At 39.2% G+C, this 20,745-nt stretch overlaps 1 protein-coding gene across 4 annotated transcripts in view; it reads left to right on the top strand.

Annotated features, from left to right (window-relative positions):
* The window catches only part of itpr2 (inositol 1,4,5-trisphosphate receptor, type 2), a 47,177-nt gene that overhangs the window by 2,773 nt on the left and 23,659 nt on the right, over positions 1 to 20,745 (top strand). For 3 of the 4 annotated variants that reach the window (XM_085915084.1, XM_085915082.1, XM_085915081.1), the window contains exons 2-37: positions 2,501 to 2,571; positions 2,792 to 2,907; positions 2,997 to 3,083; positions 3,320 to 3,478; positions 4,490 to 4,588; positions 4,664 to 4,747; positions 4,852 to 4,998; positions 5,697 to 5,792; positions 6,147 to 6,191; positions 7,940 to 8,091; positions 8,818 to 8,917; positions 9,001 to 9,161; positions 9,240 to 9,381; positions 9,792 to 9,950; positions 10,579 to 10,751; positions 10,894 to 11,013; positions 11,210 to 11,392; positions 11,516 to 11,767; positions 11,853 to 12,000; positions 12,750 to 12,897; positions 13,328 to 13,515; positions 13,605 to 13,731; positions 13,820 to 13,877; positions 14,010 to 14,175; positions 14,323 to 14,490; positions 14,905 to 14,991; positions 15,062 to 15,187; positions 15,286 to 15,408; positions 16,196 to 16,396; positions 16,634 to 16,885; positions 17,100 to 17,225; positions 17,309 to 17,437; positions 17,724 to 17,838; positions 17,941 to 18,122; positions 18,491 to 18,633; positions 20,122 to 20,230. In XM_085915084.1, the coding sequence (XP_085771210.1) occupies positions 2,501 to 2,571; positions 2,792 to 2,907; positions 2,997 to 3,083; positions 3,320 to 3,478; positions 4,490 to 4,588; positions 4,664 to 4,747; positions 4,852 to 4,998; positions 5,697 to 5,792; positions 6,147 to 6,191; positions 7,940 to 8,091; positions 8,818 to 8,917; positions 9,001 to 9,161; positions 9,240 to 9,381; positions 9,792 to 9,950; positions 10,579 to 10,751; positions 10,894 to 11,013; positions 11,210 to 11,392; positions 11,516 to 11,767; positions 11,853 to 12,000; positions 12,750 to 12,897; positions 13,328 to 13,515; positions 13,605 to 13,731; positions 13,820 to 13,877; positions 14,010 to 14,175; positions 14,323 to 14,490; positions 14,905 to 14,991; positions 15,062 to 15,187; positions 15,286 to 15,408; positions 16,196 to 16,396; positions 16,634 to 16,885; positions 17,100 to 17,225; positions 17,309 to 17,437; positions 17,724 to 17,838; positions 17,941 to 18,122; positions 18,491 to 18,633; positions 20,122 to 20,230 (4,942 nt within the window). The remainder of the gene's footprint in view (positions 1 to 2,500; positions 2,572 to 2,791; positions 2,908 to 2,996; positions 3,084 to 3,319; positions 3,479 to 4,489; positions 4,589 to 4,663; positions 4,748 to 4,851; positions 4,999 to 5,696; positions 5,793 to 6,146; positions 6,192 to 7,939; positions 8,092 to 8,817; positions 8,918 to 9,000; positions 9,162 to 9,239; positions 9,382 to 9,791; positions 9,951 to 10,578; positions 10,752 to 10,893; positions 11,014 to 11,209; positions 11,393 to 11,515; positions 11,768 to 11,852; positions 12,001 to 12,749; positions 12,898 to 13,327; positions 13,516 to 13,604; positions 13,732 to 13,819; positions 13,878 to 14,009; positions 14,176 to 14,322; positions 14,491 to 14,904; positions 14,992 to 15,061; positions 15,188 to 15,285; positions 15,409 to 16,195; positions 16,397 to 16,633; positions 16,886 to 17,099; positions 17,226 to 17,308; positions 17,438 to 17,723; positions 17,839 to 17,940; positions 18,123 to 18,490; positions 18,634 to 20,121; positions 20,231 to 20,745) is intronic. The other variant, XM_085915083.1, reaches the window with a different exon arrangement.

Raw genomic sequence — 20,745 nt, 5'->3', positions numbered from 1 at the left:
ATTCTAATTTTGATGTTTGTATTTGGCATTTGCTTTTGTTGTTCTTTATCATTTGGGTCCTGAGAGGGAACCACATTTTTAATTTAGATCTTAAAAAAAAAGAAGCTTTTTTAAAAATGTAAATTGAAAAGAAAAATGTTCTACACTATTTAGGTCTTCAATATGGAATTTCACAGAAAAGGCTCCTAATATTGAATAACACCTATGTTAATGCAAACAGACAAACAGGATCAGTAAATATAAAAGTGTCCATGATTTGATTGTATGGCTAAGCAGTCAAATACATTTCCCCAAACAAGAGCTCTTATCCCATTGAGGCAAAGAGCCCAACCCCTGTGAGCACACTTTTAAGGTGAGCTGGGCATAGTGTCTTTGTTTGCATTGGTTAACATGAAATCTCTTCACCCCTTACACACCTTTACAATCCAAACAACAAGAAGCCAAAAGGTTATTACAAGTTCACCCGGAGCCATCCGGCCAGATTCATCTGAGCCTTTTCCAACTTGGATTTTGTTCTCTAATTTGATGCTGTTATCCTTCAACTGTTGTGATAACTGCCTTTGTTCCACAGTCTGAACCTGACAGAATGACAAAGGTGGCAGCAATTGACAGTGGTTCCTAAATCATCATTTAAAAAAAACACAGATTGTAAAGATAAGCCTTGTTAAAATATGGAAGTTGCTCTCTTTTGGTCTTCTTTAAAGAAAGCACTTTGTTGGGGTTTCCTCTTTTTATAATCACAAATATGATGTAAGATATAATTCATCCTGTTTAAGGTGCATGGTAGTGTGATGACGATTGACCCAATTAAACTTTTCTGGAATGTTTTGGTCATGTTGTTTTGATCTGAATAGAATTTTGCTTTACTGGTGCCAGACTTTCTATTATTTTTTTTTTCTTTGCTGCATGCTGTAAGTCTTCAAAGTTTGTCATTGGTGCTCTACTTAATCAACAGGTTGAAGCATGCAACAGCAGGCCTACGTGGTGTCAAATATTCTCCACGTGCAATGTGTGTCTTCTTTCCTGCTTCCTTTTCCTACAACTCTGAATATTTTTCAGTTCTCCCTTTTCTATCTTGTTGTTTCACCGCATTTAACGTCGTCTTCTGGGCTATAATTAGCTCCTGTGTGTTCAGCCTGGTTTCTTTATCGGTGGTTCATGGTTAACCCAGTTACAGAGCAAACCGGACACACTGATTGCAATCGGCAAAGCTCCTCCTCTGTACTCCGTTCTCTGTGGAGGATATGCGTTATTTCTTTGGGAGCTTTTGGCACTTTACTGTTCACTTCTGGAAGTCATGGAATGAATAAGAGAGAGCCGTGCTTATTGAAGCATTTTCCAGCATTGCATGAATTGGGTGAATTGTGCTTTGCAGAATGAGTGGTTTTGCTTGTGCTTTGTATATTGGGATTGAATGACATGCTTTTTGATGAGAAATACAGCCAGTGGCAGTGTAGCAAAGATAATGCGCCAATAAAACTGTCAGTATCCACTGACCACAACTTCACAATGTAACGACCTCCATCCATGTAGAAAATGGCATAATTATTAAGCTACTAAGCGATGATTAAGAATTCAGTTAGTTGTGTGCAATTATGTAATTGTTTATTAATGGGCTATCATGGGCTAATCATTCTGAACATGTATACTTCGTATTGCACATTCTTTTTGGGTGAGTTTCTTTTTCTTGTCAGCATACTTGTGTACCTCTGCCTCCATTGTGTGGTAAATGTCATGCACTCTTTGCTCTGTAAAGATCTTAGAACCTCTCCAGATAGGATTGTACTGGTATTTACGATTTTTTTTTTCTTATCGTCATTATCAATAAAAAAAAAAAAGTCAATTGTCTACATAAATGAGCTGTATGAGCTACATGTTTTATGTTTTGTTCAATAAATTTTGCGTAGGTTTAGAACTGCAGTATATCAAACTGTCATAGGTCATACACCAGCAGTTAAATAAAATATTTACTATAAATCTCAATTTACAGCATGGACAGTAATCAAAGCAAACAAAAATTTATCGCCATTGCCAGGACAATAATGTACTTTTTGTTCTATATAAAAAAAATAAAAATGATGATGCTGCCAACAATTATAATTTATCTGACCAAACTACAAACACAATATTTAATTCAACATTTTCAAATAAATACTACTTTACACATTTTTTTAAATGGATGCCCCTTTGACCCTTGACACAGCTCATTAGTGCAGGAGTGTCTAGAATTGTAGCCCAGTCATTAGTAATGTTGACTTTCTAATCAACACTGAACAGTTTCCTCTCGTGGCAACATCCCACTGTTGCTCGCTTTAGTAGCCTTCAATGGCTTCATCTTCACTAAGACCAACAAGAACTATGCACCCGCTTGATAACGGAGAGCAAAAATATGTCAACGCCAGGCACGCACTTCCACGGCTAGTGTACAATAATAATAACCGCATGGACACCAGTAATGATGTTGATTGCACTTTTGCTCTCTTTTTTTTTTTTTTTGCAGTCTTGTCGATGACAGGTGTGTAGTCCAGCCTGATGCAGGAGACTTGGCAAACCCTCCCAAAAAGTTCAGAGGTATGTGAAATTGATCTCACTTGTAAAAATCACTCAGGGTGGAGCATCTTTATGTGTCACTGTTACTCCAGTGATGTTTTATTGCATTTAGCTGACTCTTCTGGCTTCTGCTGGGTAAACAAACATGACCTCCAACTAAAGTGAACTTTTGCCATAATCAAAGTCTGACTCACGCAAGTAACACCAGCATGCTTGACTGCTTTGTTCGTTTGCTTTACAGATTGCCTCTTCAAGGTGTGTCCCATGAACAGGTACTCTGCCCAGAAGCAATTTTGGAAGGCAAAACAAGGGAAACAAGGGAGCAACACACAAGCAGACTTATTCAAGAAATTACAGGTTAAACTTCAAGCAGCCCACATAAGTCGTCACACATTAAATATCTTATATGCAGGGCCTTATAACAAATCCTCGTTTTGGTTTCCCAGCATGCAGCAGAGCTTGAGCAGAAGCAGAATGAATCTGAAAACAAGAAGCTCCTTGGAGAAGTTGTCAAGTACAGTAATGTTGTCCAGGTAAAGTCAGTCTGCAAATCAAGTTGTCCTTCACTCCACAACCTATTTTTCTTTATCGTGTTAATCGTGGCTTGTCACGATAGTTGCTCCAGTAATCATTCCTCATGTATGTACGTACTGTAATTAAATCGCTTTAATTTAATGAGGGCAAGGTTGTTCTTTAACTGGTTTTCCATGGAATTGAGATTTGACATTATACTGTCAGCCTGTGAACGTGCCTAATTTCTGGCTCTCAGCTCCTACACATCAAGAGTAACAAGTACTTGACGGTAAACAAGCGCCTCCCTGCCTTGCTGGAAAAAAATGCCATGCGAGTTTCTCTGGACCCGGCCGGGAACGAGGGCTCCTGGTTCTACATTCAGCCTTTCTGGAAGCTGCGCAGCGAAGGAGACAATGTAGGTGCCCATCTGCTCACGCTTGTCATTTCTACAGACACTAACAATACGCCCAAATGGAAACTCTCGCTGTCTTCTAGACTGTCCCGTTCCATTGACTTTTCTTATTTTGTCCCTCTTTTCTGGCTTTAGCATCCTGTGGTTAAAGGTATCGCTCTTGTTTATGCATGACCATTGATCTTTAGTGGCTGTGATCGGAAGAAGCATGGTTAGACAGGTTTTCTTGCCACTCTAATCCATTTGTCACTAGTTATGCTTCACTTTGTTGTAAATACACCAGCGCAGAAATAGAAATAGTGTATAAAATAACTGATGATGATTCTTAGCATGATTCTTTTTCTTTTTTTTTTTTTAGTTCTCCAATTAAAGAAAGACACCAAATGCAATGATTTGCAAATCCTTGTACACTCCTCCTTTAGATAGGTTTTACTGATATGTAAAGCTAATTTTTTTTCAGATGCAATATATCGTACCCTGCAGCTGGGGCAGGCTCCAGCTTCCCGTGACCTTGCAGGATAGATAATGCAATGGTTTGGATACTTGAAAAAAGGCAACAAATTCTTATACAAAGGACACGAACGGAGAATTTGATCAAATAGGATAAGGTTGAAAATAATGTTAGTTACAGTTTGCCAAGAACATTTGATATTCCGTTGCTCCACAATCCATAATATTGTCAAATGATTCTGATATTTATGATTATCCCTGCTGTTCCTTTACTCTTATATTGCATTTATTTATGACATGGTGCTGGAGAGCATGAGCTGTGACACCCCATATGCTGCACACATGTCCACTTGGCTGGGGTGGACATACTTGTACAAACATACTGACATAGTGTTTGCAGTGTGCATGTCTTTACTTTACCTTGTTGCACACAACACCTCAAAAATGGGATGGGGTGGGATGTTTTCAGGCCTTTGCATGGAGAAACGTTGGCCGTCGTTTACATTGGGATGTTTCAAATTAATTTTCTGTTGAAAAACGAGTGTCTCCAATTTGATTATAAAGGTGGTGCTTGGAGACAAGGTGGTACTGATGCCAGTGAATGCCGGGCAGCCTCTTCATGCCAGTAATATTGAGCTGCTAGACAACCCTGGCTGCAAAGAGGTGGGACCAGGATTCCATAAGCTTTGTAAGTTTGGCTGGGGGGGGTCACCTGCTCACCTCTGCTTGGTGTTGCAGGTTAATGCGGTCAGCTGCAGCACGAGCTGGAAGGTCACATTATTCATGAAGTTTAGTGACTACAAGGAAGACATCCTGAAAGGGGTTTGTTCTATTACTGCAATTTGTGTGTGCGTGCGTGTGTGGAGTTTAATGAAACTGTTTGAATTTATGTGTGCCGTGTCATGTATGTGTGTGCCTTCTCCCAGGGAGATGTGGTTCGGCTCTTCCACGCGGAGCAGGAGAAGTTTCTGACCTGTGACGACTACAAGAAAAAACAGCATGTCTTCCTGCGTACCACATTGCGACAGTCTGCCACCTCTGCCACCAGCTCCAAGGCTCTCTGGGAAGTGGAGGTAAAACATAAATAGATCAAGTTTTTCAAAAGAAATGATCATGATTTAGTATTTTAACTTGTGTGGCCAGCTAGTACTTTTAGTTTTAATGCTTTTTGTAGCTTTATAAAGAATTAGTTGTTTATCACCCCACATTTTAATTCTATCTTTACTTGTAGTGAAATTTCCTGTGTCAGGATAAAGTCGTTCGCCACAATTTACTTGATTTATAAATCCAGCCGCAAACGCCAAATGACTGTCAATCAAGGCGTCATTCTAAATATCCACATCCAGCAAAGTGTTGAATTTACAATAGCATGTAGATTATAGGTTGCCAACATCAGGATCTAACATGGTCGCACTCTCTTGGTCCGTTAGTTCAGTGTTGATTATTATTATTATTTTTTTTAAATGCTCTGAGGCCACAGTTACTACTACTACTACTACTACTACTACTTATAGACTATATGTGCATGTACTATATTCACTACACATTGTAAGTCCTGATTTTAGCATTGACCTTCACTGTGAGTTAGATTTTAAAAACGGCAGTAAAATTTAGCATGGACTCTATTTTGACCAGGATGAAAGACTTCTGTCTGGCATCCTGCCACAACAAATGTAATTTACAATGGAAACAAAACTTGACCATTCTCTCTGGATTTTCTCATGCGTCTCTGTTTTTCTTTCTTGTTTTCATACCCACCCCCTCTTTCCAGGTTGTTCACTCTGACCCCTGCAGAGGTGGAGCTGGTCAGTGGAACAGTTTGTTTCGTTTCAAGCATCTCGCTACTGGCAATTATCTGGCAGCTGAGGTGAGGCAAACATATATATATATTATATATATATATATATATATATATATTTTAACATAGCAAAGGAATGGCCAATAAAATTGTATTGTTTTTTATTACTTACTGCAAAGGCCATTATCATACTAGATAATTAAATCCAAGAATATATATATACTTTTTATTATGTTATTAAATTTTGTTAACCTTGTGTAAGCAATCTTGAGTAGGATGATACTGTGCTGTAGGTGGCAGTGTTTCCTTTGATACAAGCAGCGTTCAGTCTTTACTGCAGTTTTGGTTAATGTTTAGTCCTAACCAAGTTAAGATGAGAAAAGTCTTCCCTTGAAGTCACTTTTCATTTTTCTTTCTCTGCAGGAAAACCCTGAATTCAAAGTCGAAGCATTGGAGCCGAAAGGAGAGGTAGGTTTGTCCCATGATGACATTGAGCTTCAAAATAGCACACGAGTAATCTCACCCTTGCACCATGTTGGTAATTTATGGAAAAGGAGTTTGGGCACTTTATAGATAATGTCGGACCGCAAGAGAATGAGTCATGAGAAGTTGTTTCTCTCAACTCCAGGTCCCCCTCTGTCTCGTTATGCAATTTTGCACGCTCTCACAACACACACACACACACACATGCACACTACTCCTATTCTATAGCTAGATTCTTAAGCCCCTAGCTACCTTGCCCATTTGTATTCAGGCAGTGAGCACACACACTAACTGTCTCACCCTCACACACTTTTTTTTATGCCCACGTTGAATTTCAGACACACAGGGGGCTCCTTACATAACGTCTGGGTGTGCGTGTGGTGGCGGCAGGGGTACTCTGTGAAATGGGTGGGAAGGGTAGAAGACGTGCTGTCTGCTCCGCTCTGCTCGTCTGTGATAAGCTGAGGGGGTGAGTCACCAGTGGACTTGGTGGGGGTTTGGGGGGTGTCGGTGTATCGAAGCTGTGTAAAGGCACCTCCATTCCTATTAACATGCAAAGAGCAGTAAGGTGGAGTAAACTCATTAACGTCTACATGCTAATACTTCAGGATGAGCAACTTTCCATATCACTGCCTTCCTATAATAATAGTCATTTCTTGACCATCAAATACTGATTAAATCATATTCTTTCATAATTTCATTGATAAACATTATATGAATGTATATAACTCATTGTATATAACTAATGACGCACCCGATTTGAAAAGAGGAGTCTAGCATCTTGAGATGTTAAAGACAAAGAAAATATTTTTGGGAAAATATGATTTGGGCCATTGTTTTTAGTGGGTGACGATATGCAAATCTCTTAACCTTCACTTGGGTTCTGACAGCATCTGTCTAATGTTCAAGAGCAGATTTAGAGTTGGTTTATCATCTCACCTTGAGTTCTCGAGATATTCAACAATGTGCGTCGCACTAATGGGTTATTTAGCTAAATGAGGGACAGCTATAAGACATCAGCTTTTGATGAACTAACTTGGTGTTAGATGACAATATTTGCATGACATTAGGCAGGTCGTTGACCTGCACTACTGGAGACCCTTAGCCCACTGTACAGAACCTAACAGCAAGCTTCCTGAATTTCCACTCATCACTTATTCATGAATGAATTAATCCAGCAATCCAAAAATTGTTTGCATGTGAAGTTTCAAGAAGTGCATCAGGCGTTTTGTAACCTTTTCAACCATAGACACTGTCAGCCTTTTTAAAGACAGAATGCAGCTTTTGCACTTAATGAGTTCAACTTAGGTCAATCAGACAATTTCTTCAGAATCTTCCAAAGAAAAAGTTATCGCCATAAATAATGTATGATACTATCTGAATAAGTCATCAGTACAGTAAGAAAATGCTCTGGTCAGTGATTATGTATGTAAATGCCTACTTTTTGACTAATTTCTTGTGTATTTTCTAGAACTGTACTTTGAAAAAAAAAACCATCTGAATTTGCTTGTGCATCTGTTGCACGTGATTACAATGAACATGTAATGTATCAATTATTAAATCAAAATATTACAATTATTTTCCATTTCCAATTTTGCGGACCATGTGCAATACGGCTATAGACCACTAGAGGGCCGCGGACCACTGGTTGACAATCCCTGAGTTCAATTAAATTTTCCATTCACAATACATACACAGCAATGTCTCTGACCTCTGGGTGTTTGTTTTTACAGAATGAGACAGACTCTGTGTATTGCAAGAGAAAGCATCAAGCAGCAGACAGGATTGCCTTTACCCTGGTTTCTGTCAAACATGGCAATGACATTGCGTCCCTCTTTGAGTTGGATGCCACCACGCTGCAGCGGGCAGACTGCCTGGTACCCAGGTCAGTATTTTACAAGTGAATTCCACTTTTGTCATAAAAGCAGACAGACATACAAACAGACACAGACAGACAAACACGGACACAGACTGACATGGAGAGTGGCGGAGAGACACTGACGGTCAGACATGGATGGACGGATAGATATATAAACTGTGGTTACTTGAGTGTGTTTGTTCAAATTAGAATAGTTTAGCAACAGTAATATGGAATTGCCTATTGTAAAATGTGGGATTGCACCGATGATCCGAATACGAAAGGACTCGCCATTGCTTTTGCAATTGACACCAGAAGTCAGGGGCAAAGGTGCAAAAATGTCTTGTAAACTTGCCACGAGAAGTTGCGGTCTGGAATTTGGGAAATTGTGAAGTTAGACTCTTATAGAACTGTAAAGGAATAAAATGTTTTTTGGGATAATATACAAAGAGCATTGTGTTTTAAAATGTGTAACATTTATGTGTGATTAGTACTATTGTCACTGGAATAAATGTAAAAATGTGACCTCAATATTGTAAAAATATTGCTTATAAAGGAAGAATGCACAAAACATGCACGCAATATGAATCAAACTATGTTTGGATCAAATATAGTTATGCTAATCATCAGCTAGATGTTTTCCAACTCCACTTAAGGACCCATTATTTTAATGCAGTTTGTTTCCCTTAATTCCCAGTGATGTTGTATGAATTTCAGGAATTGTGCGATTTCACCTTATCAACTGTTTCACAGAAACTCTTATGTGAGGCTGAGGCACCTGTGCACTAACACATGGGTGACCAGCACCAACGTGCCCATTGATGCAGAAGAGGAGCGTCCAGTCATGCTCAAGGTTTGCCTATCTATGCTCACACAGCCAATTACTGTGAAGTGGCCTCAGATAAATGTCAGCATTTCCTGCGCTTCTCGCAATAGATCGGCACCTGTTCCACTAAAGAGGATAAGGAAGCTTTTGCTATTGTATCCGTTCCCCTATCTGAAGTCAGAGACTTAGATTATGCCAACGATGCCAGCAAAGTTCTTGAGGCCACTGTGAGAAAGCTTCAATTTGGAAACATTGCTCAGAATGAGAGGAGGTAAAGTCCAGTAGGGTCACAAACGTATGTTTTGTGAGTTCAAATTTTCATGTTTTTGTACCTGAATGTTCCTTTCAGATTTTTGACTAAGCTGCTGGAAGACTTGGTTTTCTTCGTATGTGTGGTTCCAAACAATGGCCAGGAGGTTCTGTCCGTGGTCACTTCCACACCTAACCGAGAGAGGCAGAAATTGATGAGAGAACAGAACATCCTTGCTCAGGTCAGCACATACAGTACATCTCAACAGTTTCCTTCACACGCTTGCACGTGTATTTTCTAAGGCTGATTTACAGTACATGGTTAAAGTGACTTCATTCAAATTTCTCCAAAGGGCAGTTTGGTGTTTAGAAAAAAACAACAAATAGAAGAATATGATATCCTTGATTCATACAGAATTTTTTTCTTTTCCTTCTAAACAATAAATAAGCAAGCCATTTTAGCATTATTTAAGATTGCTCAAGTATTTTTAACAGTTCAGGCAATGCAGGTTGATCTGTTCATGAAAAAAGGATGTGCAGAGAAAATAATAATAGAAGAAATGATTTGGGACATTACTACTAGAGCATGTAACGTAACTATATTGAAGTCATGAAAGGATGTGAATGATTCATCCAGCTGTGTGTTCCTCAGATCTTTGGTATCCTCAAGGCTCCATTTACAGACCAGGGTGATGGCCCCATGTTGAAGTTAGAAGATTTGGGAGACCAGCGCTATTGCCACTTTAAGTATATGCTGAGACTCTGCTACAGAGTGCTGCGACACTCCCAGCAGGACTATCGTAAAAACCAGGCACGTCTTAATGTGATGAGTTCAGACACACGGGTATTCGAGGTTGTCTAAGGATACTTGGAGAGTTTGTAAAACTTCTACCAGAATGTCTACAGTAGGAGAAAAAAAAAAAAGGTTTGCCGGGATATTGGGCCACCGGACATATGACACCAATTACAAACCTCATACCTCACATCAGTCTTAATTGACTGCACTTTGAACGTGAAATTAATCAATCAACGAGAATAACCGCAGTCATTTTCAGATGAGGTGGAAAAATATTTTTGTGATGTGAATAAAGGGTATTACAAAATATATTGCATATAGCTCAACAATGAAGACTGAATCTCGATCAAATTTTTCTGTTTACGCTAAAATAATAATTTATGGAGTAACCAAATAACAGATTTTTAAAAACTGTTTTGGACATTTTGTAAATTCAGTCATATATGAATGAAGATAGGGGAGCTGACAAAACCAATCTGTAAAATTAACATAAGAAACACTAGGTGACTGTAAAACGTGGATGGAAAATGTAGTTTTTTAATTAACAAACCAAATTATTTCATAAATATTGTCCCAAAAATGTGTCTCATTATGTATTATTAATTCTATAATATGTATGTTCTTTTTAATTCTATTTATGTAGGAGTATATAGCAAAAAAGTTCTCAATCATGCAGTCTCAAATTGGATATGAGATTCTGGCTGAAGATACCATCACTGCTCTACTGCACAACAACCGCAAGCTCTTGGAAAAACACATCACAGCCAAAGAGATTGAAACATTTGTCAGCCTTCTGAGACGGAATAGAGAACCCAGGTATGACATCGTCCCCTCTCACACCTCACCAGCTAAGGATGTAGAAATTGGTGCAACAAAGAATTTAACACTTTGCAGAATAATTGTATGACCTTAAAGATATTAAATTTTATTGAACTTAACCAGTAAACTGTTCTTTCAGATTCCTGGATTATCTCTCCGATCTGTGTGTGTCCAATAAGACGGCCATTCCTGTCACACAGGAGCTGATTTGCAAATTTATGCTCAACCCCGCCAATGCAGATATCCTTATCCAGACAAGGTGAGTTAAACCATGTGGGATTTATATGACTTAATTACCTGCGAGTGTAGTATTTTTCTCATTTTGCACTGTATGTTTATTTACAAAAGGAAATTTAGCCACCATTGTGTCTCTTTTTTTCAACCAACATTTCCCACAAATAAAGCATCTTAATGTCAGGATATTTTGTAACAACTAGTCTCACTCACACATCCAGACTAATCCAAAATATCGAGACCCCCCTGGAGTCCTCTTTGATGCAGGAGGATGGAGAAGAGGAGGAGGTTTGGCTCTACTGGATCGACAGCCACAAGGAGCCTCACGGCAAATCTATTCGCCATCTGGCTCAGGATGCTAAAGGCAACCATAAGATGGATGCAGATATGGTCACTTACTACAGGTGGCTGTTACTTACTTGATCTGCTAAAACTTTTTTTTTTTTGCCCTGTGGAGAAATGATAAAAAAAAGTACCAGTTTCTTTTACTGCAGAATACCAATGACTCGTTTATTTCCTGTTGTCAGGTATCAGCTGAACCTGTTTGCTAAAATGTGCCTGGACCGTCAGTACCTTGCCATCAATCAGATCTCCTCTCAACTTCCCGTGGATCTCATCTTGCGCTGCATGTTTGATGACTGCCTGCCCTACAACCTGCGAGCATCTTTCTGCCGCCTCATGCTACATATGCATGTGGACCGTGATCCACAAGAAGCTGTGGTTCCCGTGCGCTATGCACGTCTCTGGACTGAGATTCCATCCAAGATCACCGTTAATGAGTGAGTATCAGACGTGTGATGACATCATGGCGCGAGCATACGTTGCAAACTATTACCTGCCTATTATTATTGTTTATCTCTGCAGGTTTGAATACGAGTCGGCAGATACCTCGAGAGAGGAGATGAAGAGGAAATTTGCGCCCACCATGGAGTTTGTTGACGAATACCTTAAAGACGTGGTCAGCCAACCTTATCCATTTGGGGAAAAAGACAAGAATGAACTTACTCTAGAGGTATAATAAGCCTGATAAATTGCAAAGCAAATCCTCTACACGCAAATTAATTCTACAATTGTACAGTACGTACTCTCAATGTGTTCAAATATCTGCTGTTGTATATGTAATTTTTTTGACTACCATAAGTTCTGATAGTGCTCTATATTTATCAAAACAAATTTAAAAGTAGAGTATGCATCTTTCAAACTGCTCGCAAAATTTGAATATAGTCTTGTATAAAACAAGAAAGTACTCATTCAACAATGTAAACGCAAGGTAGCTGTTCGTTCAATTAAAAGTATAAAAACATTACCTGACAAATTGGTGAGAACAGTGACGTTGCATTTGGGACATCACTATTATATTTGTGTGTTGAGCCTAGATTTGAGGTGAGTGATGTACCTTTTCCTTGTTTTGAACTTGCAGAGTTCAATAATCTGGGTAAGAAGCAAAGGTTATTATTTAGGGCTTAAATGTTTGATGAATGCCACGTCACATATGATTGGCTGGTATTGTCGCACCATGACGACATCACTTGAAAATAATGTTAACAATTAGAGGCAAAAGATAATCCTACTGTCGACACGTTTTACTACAAAGTCTTTGGAAAATGCATACTCCAGCTTTAAGGAAAATAACTACATTTCATATCTTTTAAGCATGTGTTGTGCCACCTACAATGTCTTTAGGTTTAAATAGAGCACACAAATACTTTCCTATTGTACATTTTTGAATGACTTTATTTTATTTACCCGTCTCTCTTCTAGGTGGTGAATCTGGCTCGTAACCTGGTTTACTTTGGTTTCTATAGCTTTAGTGAACTCTTGCGACTCACCCGCACTCTACTGGCCATACTGGATATTGTTCAACACCCGCTCACTTTCATGAACAAGCTCAGCAAAAGTCTGGAGGCTGGTGCGTGTTCCTACTACTGATTTTATTTTACTGCCTCGGTTATTTTTGTTTATTCATTCTTTTTAGTCTGATAAGCTCCTCACATAGACCTCGGTGCAGTTAGTATGGGTTCAATTCCCTCTCAGTTCCAGTGTGAATCTGAGACTTGTCTTTCTCTATTTGTGCCCTACCACTAACTAGTAACTAGTTCACGGTGTAATCTGCTTTATGCCCAAAGCCAACTAGAAGTGACTCCAGATCCCAGTGACTATAAACAGCATAAATTCCATGGAAAAATGGATTGATGGATCAAAGCATTTGAAATCTAGTCATTTTTATAAACTATTGAAACAGTAGTTAATTATCTGCTGGACAAATGTGACTTGCCTGAAACATATTTACTATGTAAACAAATCCTAGACAGATGTGTGAAAGCGGTCATCTCCTCCAGGTAACAATGTCCTGCGTACGATCCACGGTGTTGGAGAAATGATGACCCAGATGGTGATGAGTCGAGGTGTGCCACAAGGTCTGCCTGACACGCCTCCTTCACTGCGCTACGGCAAAGGACACATGCTTCTGGACACTGAGGACGTCATGGTGATGGACACCAAGCTAAAGATCATAGAGATCCTGCAAGTATGAGTTCTCATGTCAGTGGACTACGAGTTATCTGATTCAAATTCATCTGTTGAATAATTTGGGTGTGTTTTCACTTCTCTTGGTAGTTCATCCTGAGTGTGCGGCTGGATTACAGGATCACATATTTGCTGTCCATCTACAAGAAAGAGTTTGGAGAGAAGAGCGAAACAGAGAGCACTGTTTCACAAACTGATGTGCTCCTCATCACGACGCGTAAGATGTCTTTTAAGATTTGTGTTTAGTCATTAGATGTCACTTCTCTCGATGAAATGCTCCACTCTACACGTTGTTGTGTCTCCAGCTCCCGAGCCTGACATTGATGAGATTGCGACAAAAGCAGAGAGCATGTTTGCTGGAAGGTAAGTCAAATATCCACCACGCCCTTCATACTTTCAATAAAAACAAATACCAATACTTCTTATGCATAATGCTCATCACTATCTGCACCTAAACCTGACATGTGTGAGAATTCAAGTTTTTGCTTATCTCAGCTCTGACTTAAGTGCAGTGGAGCTTGATGATGAAGGTGGCCGAACGTTCCTGAGGGTTCTGATCCATCTCATGATGCAAGACTATCCTCCGTTGGTATCTGGCTCACTGCAGCTCATCTTCAAACACTTCAGTCAGCGAGCTGAAGTGCTGCAGGCCTTTAAACAGGTACACAACCATCTGTCTTGCTCAGCTGAAACGTTTTGGTATGAGTTAATTAAGTAGAGTGTTATCTTAAATGATTTATATGGGGATTGTTCAATATTATTGCTGCTGGTGCTTCATTAATTTCCTGTGTGTCTGTGTATTTTCCAGGTCCAGCTCTTAGTTTCAGAGCAGGATGTGGAGAACTACAAGCAAATTAAGGCTGACCTCGACCAACTGCGTCTAACTGTTGAGAAATCGGAATTGTGGGTGGAGAAGAACGGAGTCTACAACAGTGAAGACCTTGGTGACAGACAGAACAAAGAAAAACTCATAGAGGTATAAATAAAAGGGTATCCACAACAAAGTTGTAATGATAGCAACATTTCCCAACCTTTATTGAGAAAAGGTACATTTTATCCTTTTTTTTTTTTCTACATTTTCATATATTTAGCAATACAGTTCAGACATTGTATTGAATAAATAAAAACCCAAATCAATAAGCCGTCAATACTTTGGCCTTCAAAACTATTCAAAGAAAGAACATATAATAAAAAAAAATACATGTTTTATAAAATGTATGTTGTTCACAGTCATTCTGGTGTCGCACGTTTATTTTTGACTGAAACAAAAATGTTCATGAAAATGCTCAAAATCAAATGTTCCCAAGAGACAATGAAAGGGGGTGGCATCTTTGAGTATGCAAATAAAATTGCCAAATTGTAATTACTGATTTTCTTTGTCTCTTGTCAGGAGACTGGACTGAGCACTGTCCTTGATGGGAACCATAAACCTCAAATAGACAGCAACAAGAAAAACAACTACAACATTGTCAAAGAGGCAGGTTGTCTCAAGATTGGATATCTAGCTGGCAGATGTCAATAGAGTCTTCTTTGTGTCTCATATGTAGATCTTGCTACGTCTCAGTAAGCTGTGTTATCATGGTAAAAAGATCCGTACGCAGCAGCAGAGGCTTCTGAAAAACATGGGGGCTCATACTGTCGTTCTGGACCTGCTTCAAATCCCCTTTGAAAAAGTGAGCATGAACCACAACTGCTGAGTGACTTGTCTCACCCTGCCTGCCCGTATCTCCCATCACCTTTCTTGATTTTTATTTTTTTTTGTCTCCCCCAGAATGATGAGAAGATGAATGAAATCATGACCCTGGCACATACATTTCTGCAGAACTTCTGCAGAGGGAATCATCAGAATCAATTTCTGCTGCATAAACACCTCAATCTCTTCCTTACTCCAGGGGTGGGTATGATTGTGACTAATAGCAATCATATTTAGGGAAGCATTAGAATAAAACTGAAAAAGGCATTTTATCTATAAAATGTAAAGGTGGACTATGTCATTTTTAAAACTTGCTAGCAAATCTCAAATGTTGCTTAACTTTACCGTCCAAATAGTTTGAATCACTGACCAAAGCACGAAAGACAATCATTTGTCTTAAGGAGTGTCTATTTTCATTCATTTTACTGCTAAGTGTATTTCAGTAATTGCTCAAGTGTGAGGGGGCTGTGTTCTTTAGCCAGGTCAATCAGACTGAGAGTGCATGTGGGTGGCGGTGTGCATGGAAAAGTGATTGACATGTTATTCTGTCACTCTGGCGGTCTCTACAATCTGTGATTGGCCAATTTTGCCACACTGTGTCAAGTTTATAAATAAATAAATCCGTACCGTCTGTACAGTGGTGCGCATACTTTTGAAACTGCTCCGAGATTACGACACCAATACGCGCTCTAAACATTCTGTGCAGGTAACGTCTTAAATATAAGCATGGATAGCAACACTCAGGTCGACTACGATTGAAATATTTTCATCAGAATTGCAAGACATAAGGGCGATATCAAGTTTTGTTACTTGGTATCAGTGAATATTCTAATGTCAATATTCGTACCCTCGAAAAAAAAAAAAAATAGCGGTGCACACCTATTTAGATTGTCCTGTAAGATTTTTTAAAATGTTACCGTGAAGCCTCTGTCATTTCTTCATAAGACTAAAATCTGACTTTTTTTTTTTTTTTTTTTTCTCTCAACAGTTACTAGAAGCTGAAACCGTGCGTCACATTTTTATGAATTACTACCAGCTGTGCAATGAAATCAGCGACCGTGTCGTTCATCACTTTGTTCATTGCATTGAAACGCATGGGCGCCATGTTCTGTACTTGAAGTTCTTACAAACCATTGTGAAAGCTGAAGGAAAATATGTGAAGAAATGTCAGGACAAAATAATGACTGAGGTGAGGGATCCGTCTATGAATCTTCATACTGTATTTTCTTCAGCAGTGTGTCAATTAGTCATGACAAACCATTTGTCCGCTTTCTGTTTAAAGCGCATCATGTTCATTAAAACTCACCAATTCATCATTTAATGCATTTGTTACTGCAAATATTGTAATAAGAAATGTTCTCAAATAACGTGTAGGTTGAGCTTGTGATAATAAAAGGAAAGGTGTTCTTTCTTGTTCATCTTGCAGCTTGTGAACGGGGGCGAGGATGTCCTGGTGTTCTACAATGACCGCTCCTCCTTTCCAGTCTTGCTGCAGATGATGGCCTCCGAGCGTGAGCGCGCTGACGAAGATGGTGCTCTGGCTTACCATAACACGCTTGTGGAGCTGCTTGCTGCCTGCACTGAGGGCAAGAACGTCTACACCGAGTTGAAATGTAACTCTTTGCTACCACTGGATGACATTGTCAAAGTTGTGACAGATGTCAACTGCATCCCGGAGGTAAAGTCTACAGGCGGAACCAAGCGGGCAGTTCAATTGCTCAAGTGTTAAATTGAATATGAAATTTGATTATAAATACAAATGCAAAGTCCATAGTCATGCCAAGCCGCTAACATTCAAAAAGCCCATTCATATATCACCAAAGCAAACGCTTTTAATGAATAAAACAATGGGCCAAAAGATGGATGTGTTTCTTCTCTTTTCCTCCTAACAGGTGAAAACTGCGTATGTGAACTTTGTCAATCACTGTTATGTAGACACAGAAGTAGAAATGAAAGAAATCTATACCTCCAATCATATCTGGAAGCTGTTTGACAATATCCTGGTTGATATGTCCAGAGTAAGGCTCATATCTCAAGTCGCAATTCGCATGCAGTGTGTTCAAAGAAAGGACCAGCTAAATCATTTTATTTGTATCTTTAGGTATGTAATACTACCACAGATCGGACCCATGCCGATTTGGCCCTTGAGAAGTATGTGACGGAGACAGTGATGGCCATCATCACTGGGTTTTTTAGTTCACCATTTTCTGTCAACCACTCCAACCTTCAGGTATTCCTAAACACATAAAGTAAACCTACAATATTAATATTAACTAACAATTGTCAGTACATAATTAAATAAAACGTGGGACGAATAACCTGCTGCCATTAATTTAGTGACGAGTGATTTTATCAGGAGCTTTACTGAGTTTAGGTCATTTCATAGTTTAGGTGTAAAGTTTTATTTTGTATTTGGCTGTTTATTAAGTGTCAATTGTAGGTATTTAGTGTTTATTTGTCAAAATGTTGCACTGCATTGGTTTGCTAGGTGTCTTATGTCTTCCCTTTTGCCACAGACAAACCAATCCATTTTTGTCAAGCTACTTCAGTCAGCTTTCAGGCTCTACAGTTGCACGTGGGTCACTCCGAAGGCAAATATTGAGAACTGCATCAGAACATTAGCTGACGTTGGTAAGGACTGAGCCATTTCAATTTGATTGACGGCTCAACATTTTGACTCATTTGGCTGAAAACAAATTCTGCATGCTTTTTTTTTTTTTTTTTTTTTTTAAGCCAAGGCTCGGGCAATAGCAATCCCAGTTGACCTGGATAGTCAAGTCAACACGCTGTCTCTAAAGGTCCACAGTAACATGGTTCAGCGGGCAGCAAAGGACTGGAGAACCTCTGCTCGTGCGCGGCCCCGCAAGGAGAACCTGGGCGGTCCTGACTACAAGACCATCATTGAAAAGTTGCAGGTTTTAATCAATGAATTATCTTATAAATAGCTATCCAAAAATCCATGACAGACACCAAAAGCATATTTTGCTCTGTGATGAAAACATTGTATCTTCTTTCTTTGTACCATGTATTTGTGATTTTCATCGAAACAAATCACACAATCCAGACAAAACTTTTACGTAATGTATAGCATAGAATAGTTGCCCTCGGTATTTCTTTGGTGCATATTTCTAAGGAAATATTTTGCAAAATGAATGTTAACATCAAAGAGACACTATATCTTTTGCAGACCAATTCCATACATTTTCTTGAAAAACGAAATCACGTTTTGAGTCTATTTTGCTTCAAAATCAGTTGACGACTGTGCCTGCGTGTGTGTGTGCAGGGTGTTGTGTCCCATCTGGAGGAGCAGTTTAGTCCAATGGTTCAAGCTGAGTTTTCTGTGCTGGTGGATGTCCTCCACAGTCCTGAGCTGCTGTTCCCAGAAGCTGCTCGCCTACGTTGTGAGAGTGGAGCTTTCATGTCAAAGTAAGTCCCCATTACAGCAGGTTAAGTAAAACAAGAACTTTACAAGGTTCAGTTGACATGTCAAGTCTTCATCTCCACCAAAAAAGCTGTCATTTAAAAGTTCCTTGAACTTTTTTTTGTTGTTTTCCTACATAAAAAGATGCCGATTGCTAAGAATTTATTCCACTTGTTTTCCAATGGGTACTTGAAACTCTTTTGCAGATTACGAGTTGCATAGTAGCTCCCTTAATAACAAATCCTTTCTTTTTGATGACTAGATTTTTAGATTGTAATCTTGATTGTTTAACAATTTGCCATTGTAATTAAGAATGAGTCAGGGTTGGTGCATTCCCAACTGGTGAACATCACTGTATTGTTTTTAGCAATCCAGTTCTTGTTTACAGACAGACAGTTTCCGTTTGTTTGCATAGACTTACCAATCCTCTCTATTATCTTTAAAAAATATAGCTAAGTCATTGTTTGAGATGATTTTAACTTGCATCACTCTCATTTGCAGCTGAATGTTCTTAATTGCATGAATTTCACTTAAAATATGTATCAACACTAACCCATATTAAAAGTCACCCTTTTAAAGGTCACACCTTGGACCTCGCCATCCCATTAGGACTGTCAACACATCACATCTGTTTGGTTTTCGCAGTCTCGGATCGCTTTTGTAATACTTTTACAATGAATTGTACTGTTGTACAAGGCCGTTTTTGTTTTTTTGTTTTTTTAGAGGTAGCACCACCTCCCTTATATTGTTTTTCTAATTTTTTTAATAACAGAAACCCCCCTCAGACATTAAATCCCCCCTCCTTAAATTACACACCACAGATGAAACAAAACTAGAATGTTGAGAACTGCACCCAAATAAGAAAGCTATTGAGGCTGGGTTGGCTTGGGCGATGCTTGACATATAACAATGTGTTAATTGTTTGACCGAGAATAATCACTACTGTGAGAATACAAGACTAGCATAGATTGCAAAACAAACCTTGTCATCTTTTCATCATATAAATGCCATCAAGACAGAACACGCACAATGCAAATTTTTTTCTATCCATGCATTCCTCTTCTATTCTGAACTTGTATTTGGTTGCTCTATGATGTCACACTATTCATGGATCTGATGCCGGAGCTGTTAGGCTTCATTGTTCCAAACTGTTCAGTGGTGGCTGAACTGAACTGTACAATTTCATGAAAATGTAGGAACCATCCCAACATTTGATCCTTTTTGCACTTACTGGTCTAAGTAACAAGTATTAAGTGTTAGTTATTCTATTAAATATGTAAGACAAATGGCCATCAGTACTACACCGATTCAGCCTTTCTCTTTCTTGCATAATGTTTCATTTCATTACATTCTCAATCTTACATTTGACGCAGAAATTGTATGATCGATTATGAGATTTGAGGGATTATTTGCCAGTGTCACTAGATAAAAAAAACAAAAAACAAGGCAAAATATGATTAGCGCTGATACAAAACTTTTCTGGCTTTTTACAGGCTTATCAAACACACCAAGAAGCTTATGGACAAAGAGGAAAAGCTTTGCATCAAGATCCTGAAGACACTCCGAGAAATGCTGGACAAGAAGGACTGGGTTCAGGAGTCTGTGAGTAGTCCACCCACACCATTTGGCTCATAGACACAAAGTCCTTGTAATGAGGGAAAGAATTTTCAAGGTTTGTTGTCTGCTTAGCCTTGTTTGTAAGTGTCAGCGGTGCTCTGCTGCTGCCGGCAACCCTTCTTCTCTCCCATGTCTGTGAGCCAAGAATTTCCCTCATCTGTATGCAGTGGGCCTTTCTGAGTTACGTAAGGATAGGAGGCACTTGAGGACACAGACTGAGAGGCACAGTAGGGGGAGGAAGCAAGGGGAGCTGGTAAAGGATGAGGGGTGAGGTCTGAATAAGCAAATCAATACTGCAGAGGCTGTGCGGAGGACACTACTTCAACTACTTGGTGAAGGAATAACAGCTGGTGATTGAGGAAAGTGACCTCCTGATAGTTTTTGGTCACCATGGGGTGGAAAGTAAAGCTGGAAACTCATGACCATTACCTTGAGGCGTCGATCATGTTCCTCCTCTCAGGATATTGCATATTTACAAGCTTGCATCACTTTATTAGTAC

This window comes from Syngnathus leptorhynchus, chromosome 6 (assembly GCF_054491065.1).
Source record: "Syngnathus leptorhynchus isolate UIUO chromosome 6, UIUO_Slep, whole genome shotgun sequence".
Classification (NCBI taxonomy): Eukaryota; Metazoa; Chordata; class Actinopteri; order Syngnathiformes; family Syngnathidae; genus Syngnathus; species Syngnathus leptorhynchus.
This window is presented reverse-complemented; position numbering and strand designations above follow the sequence as displayed.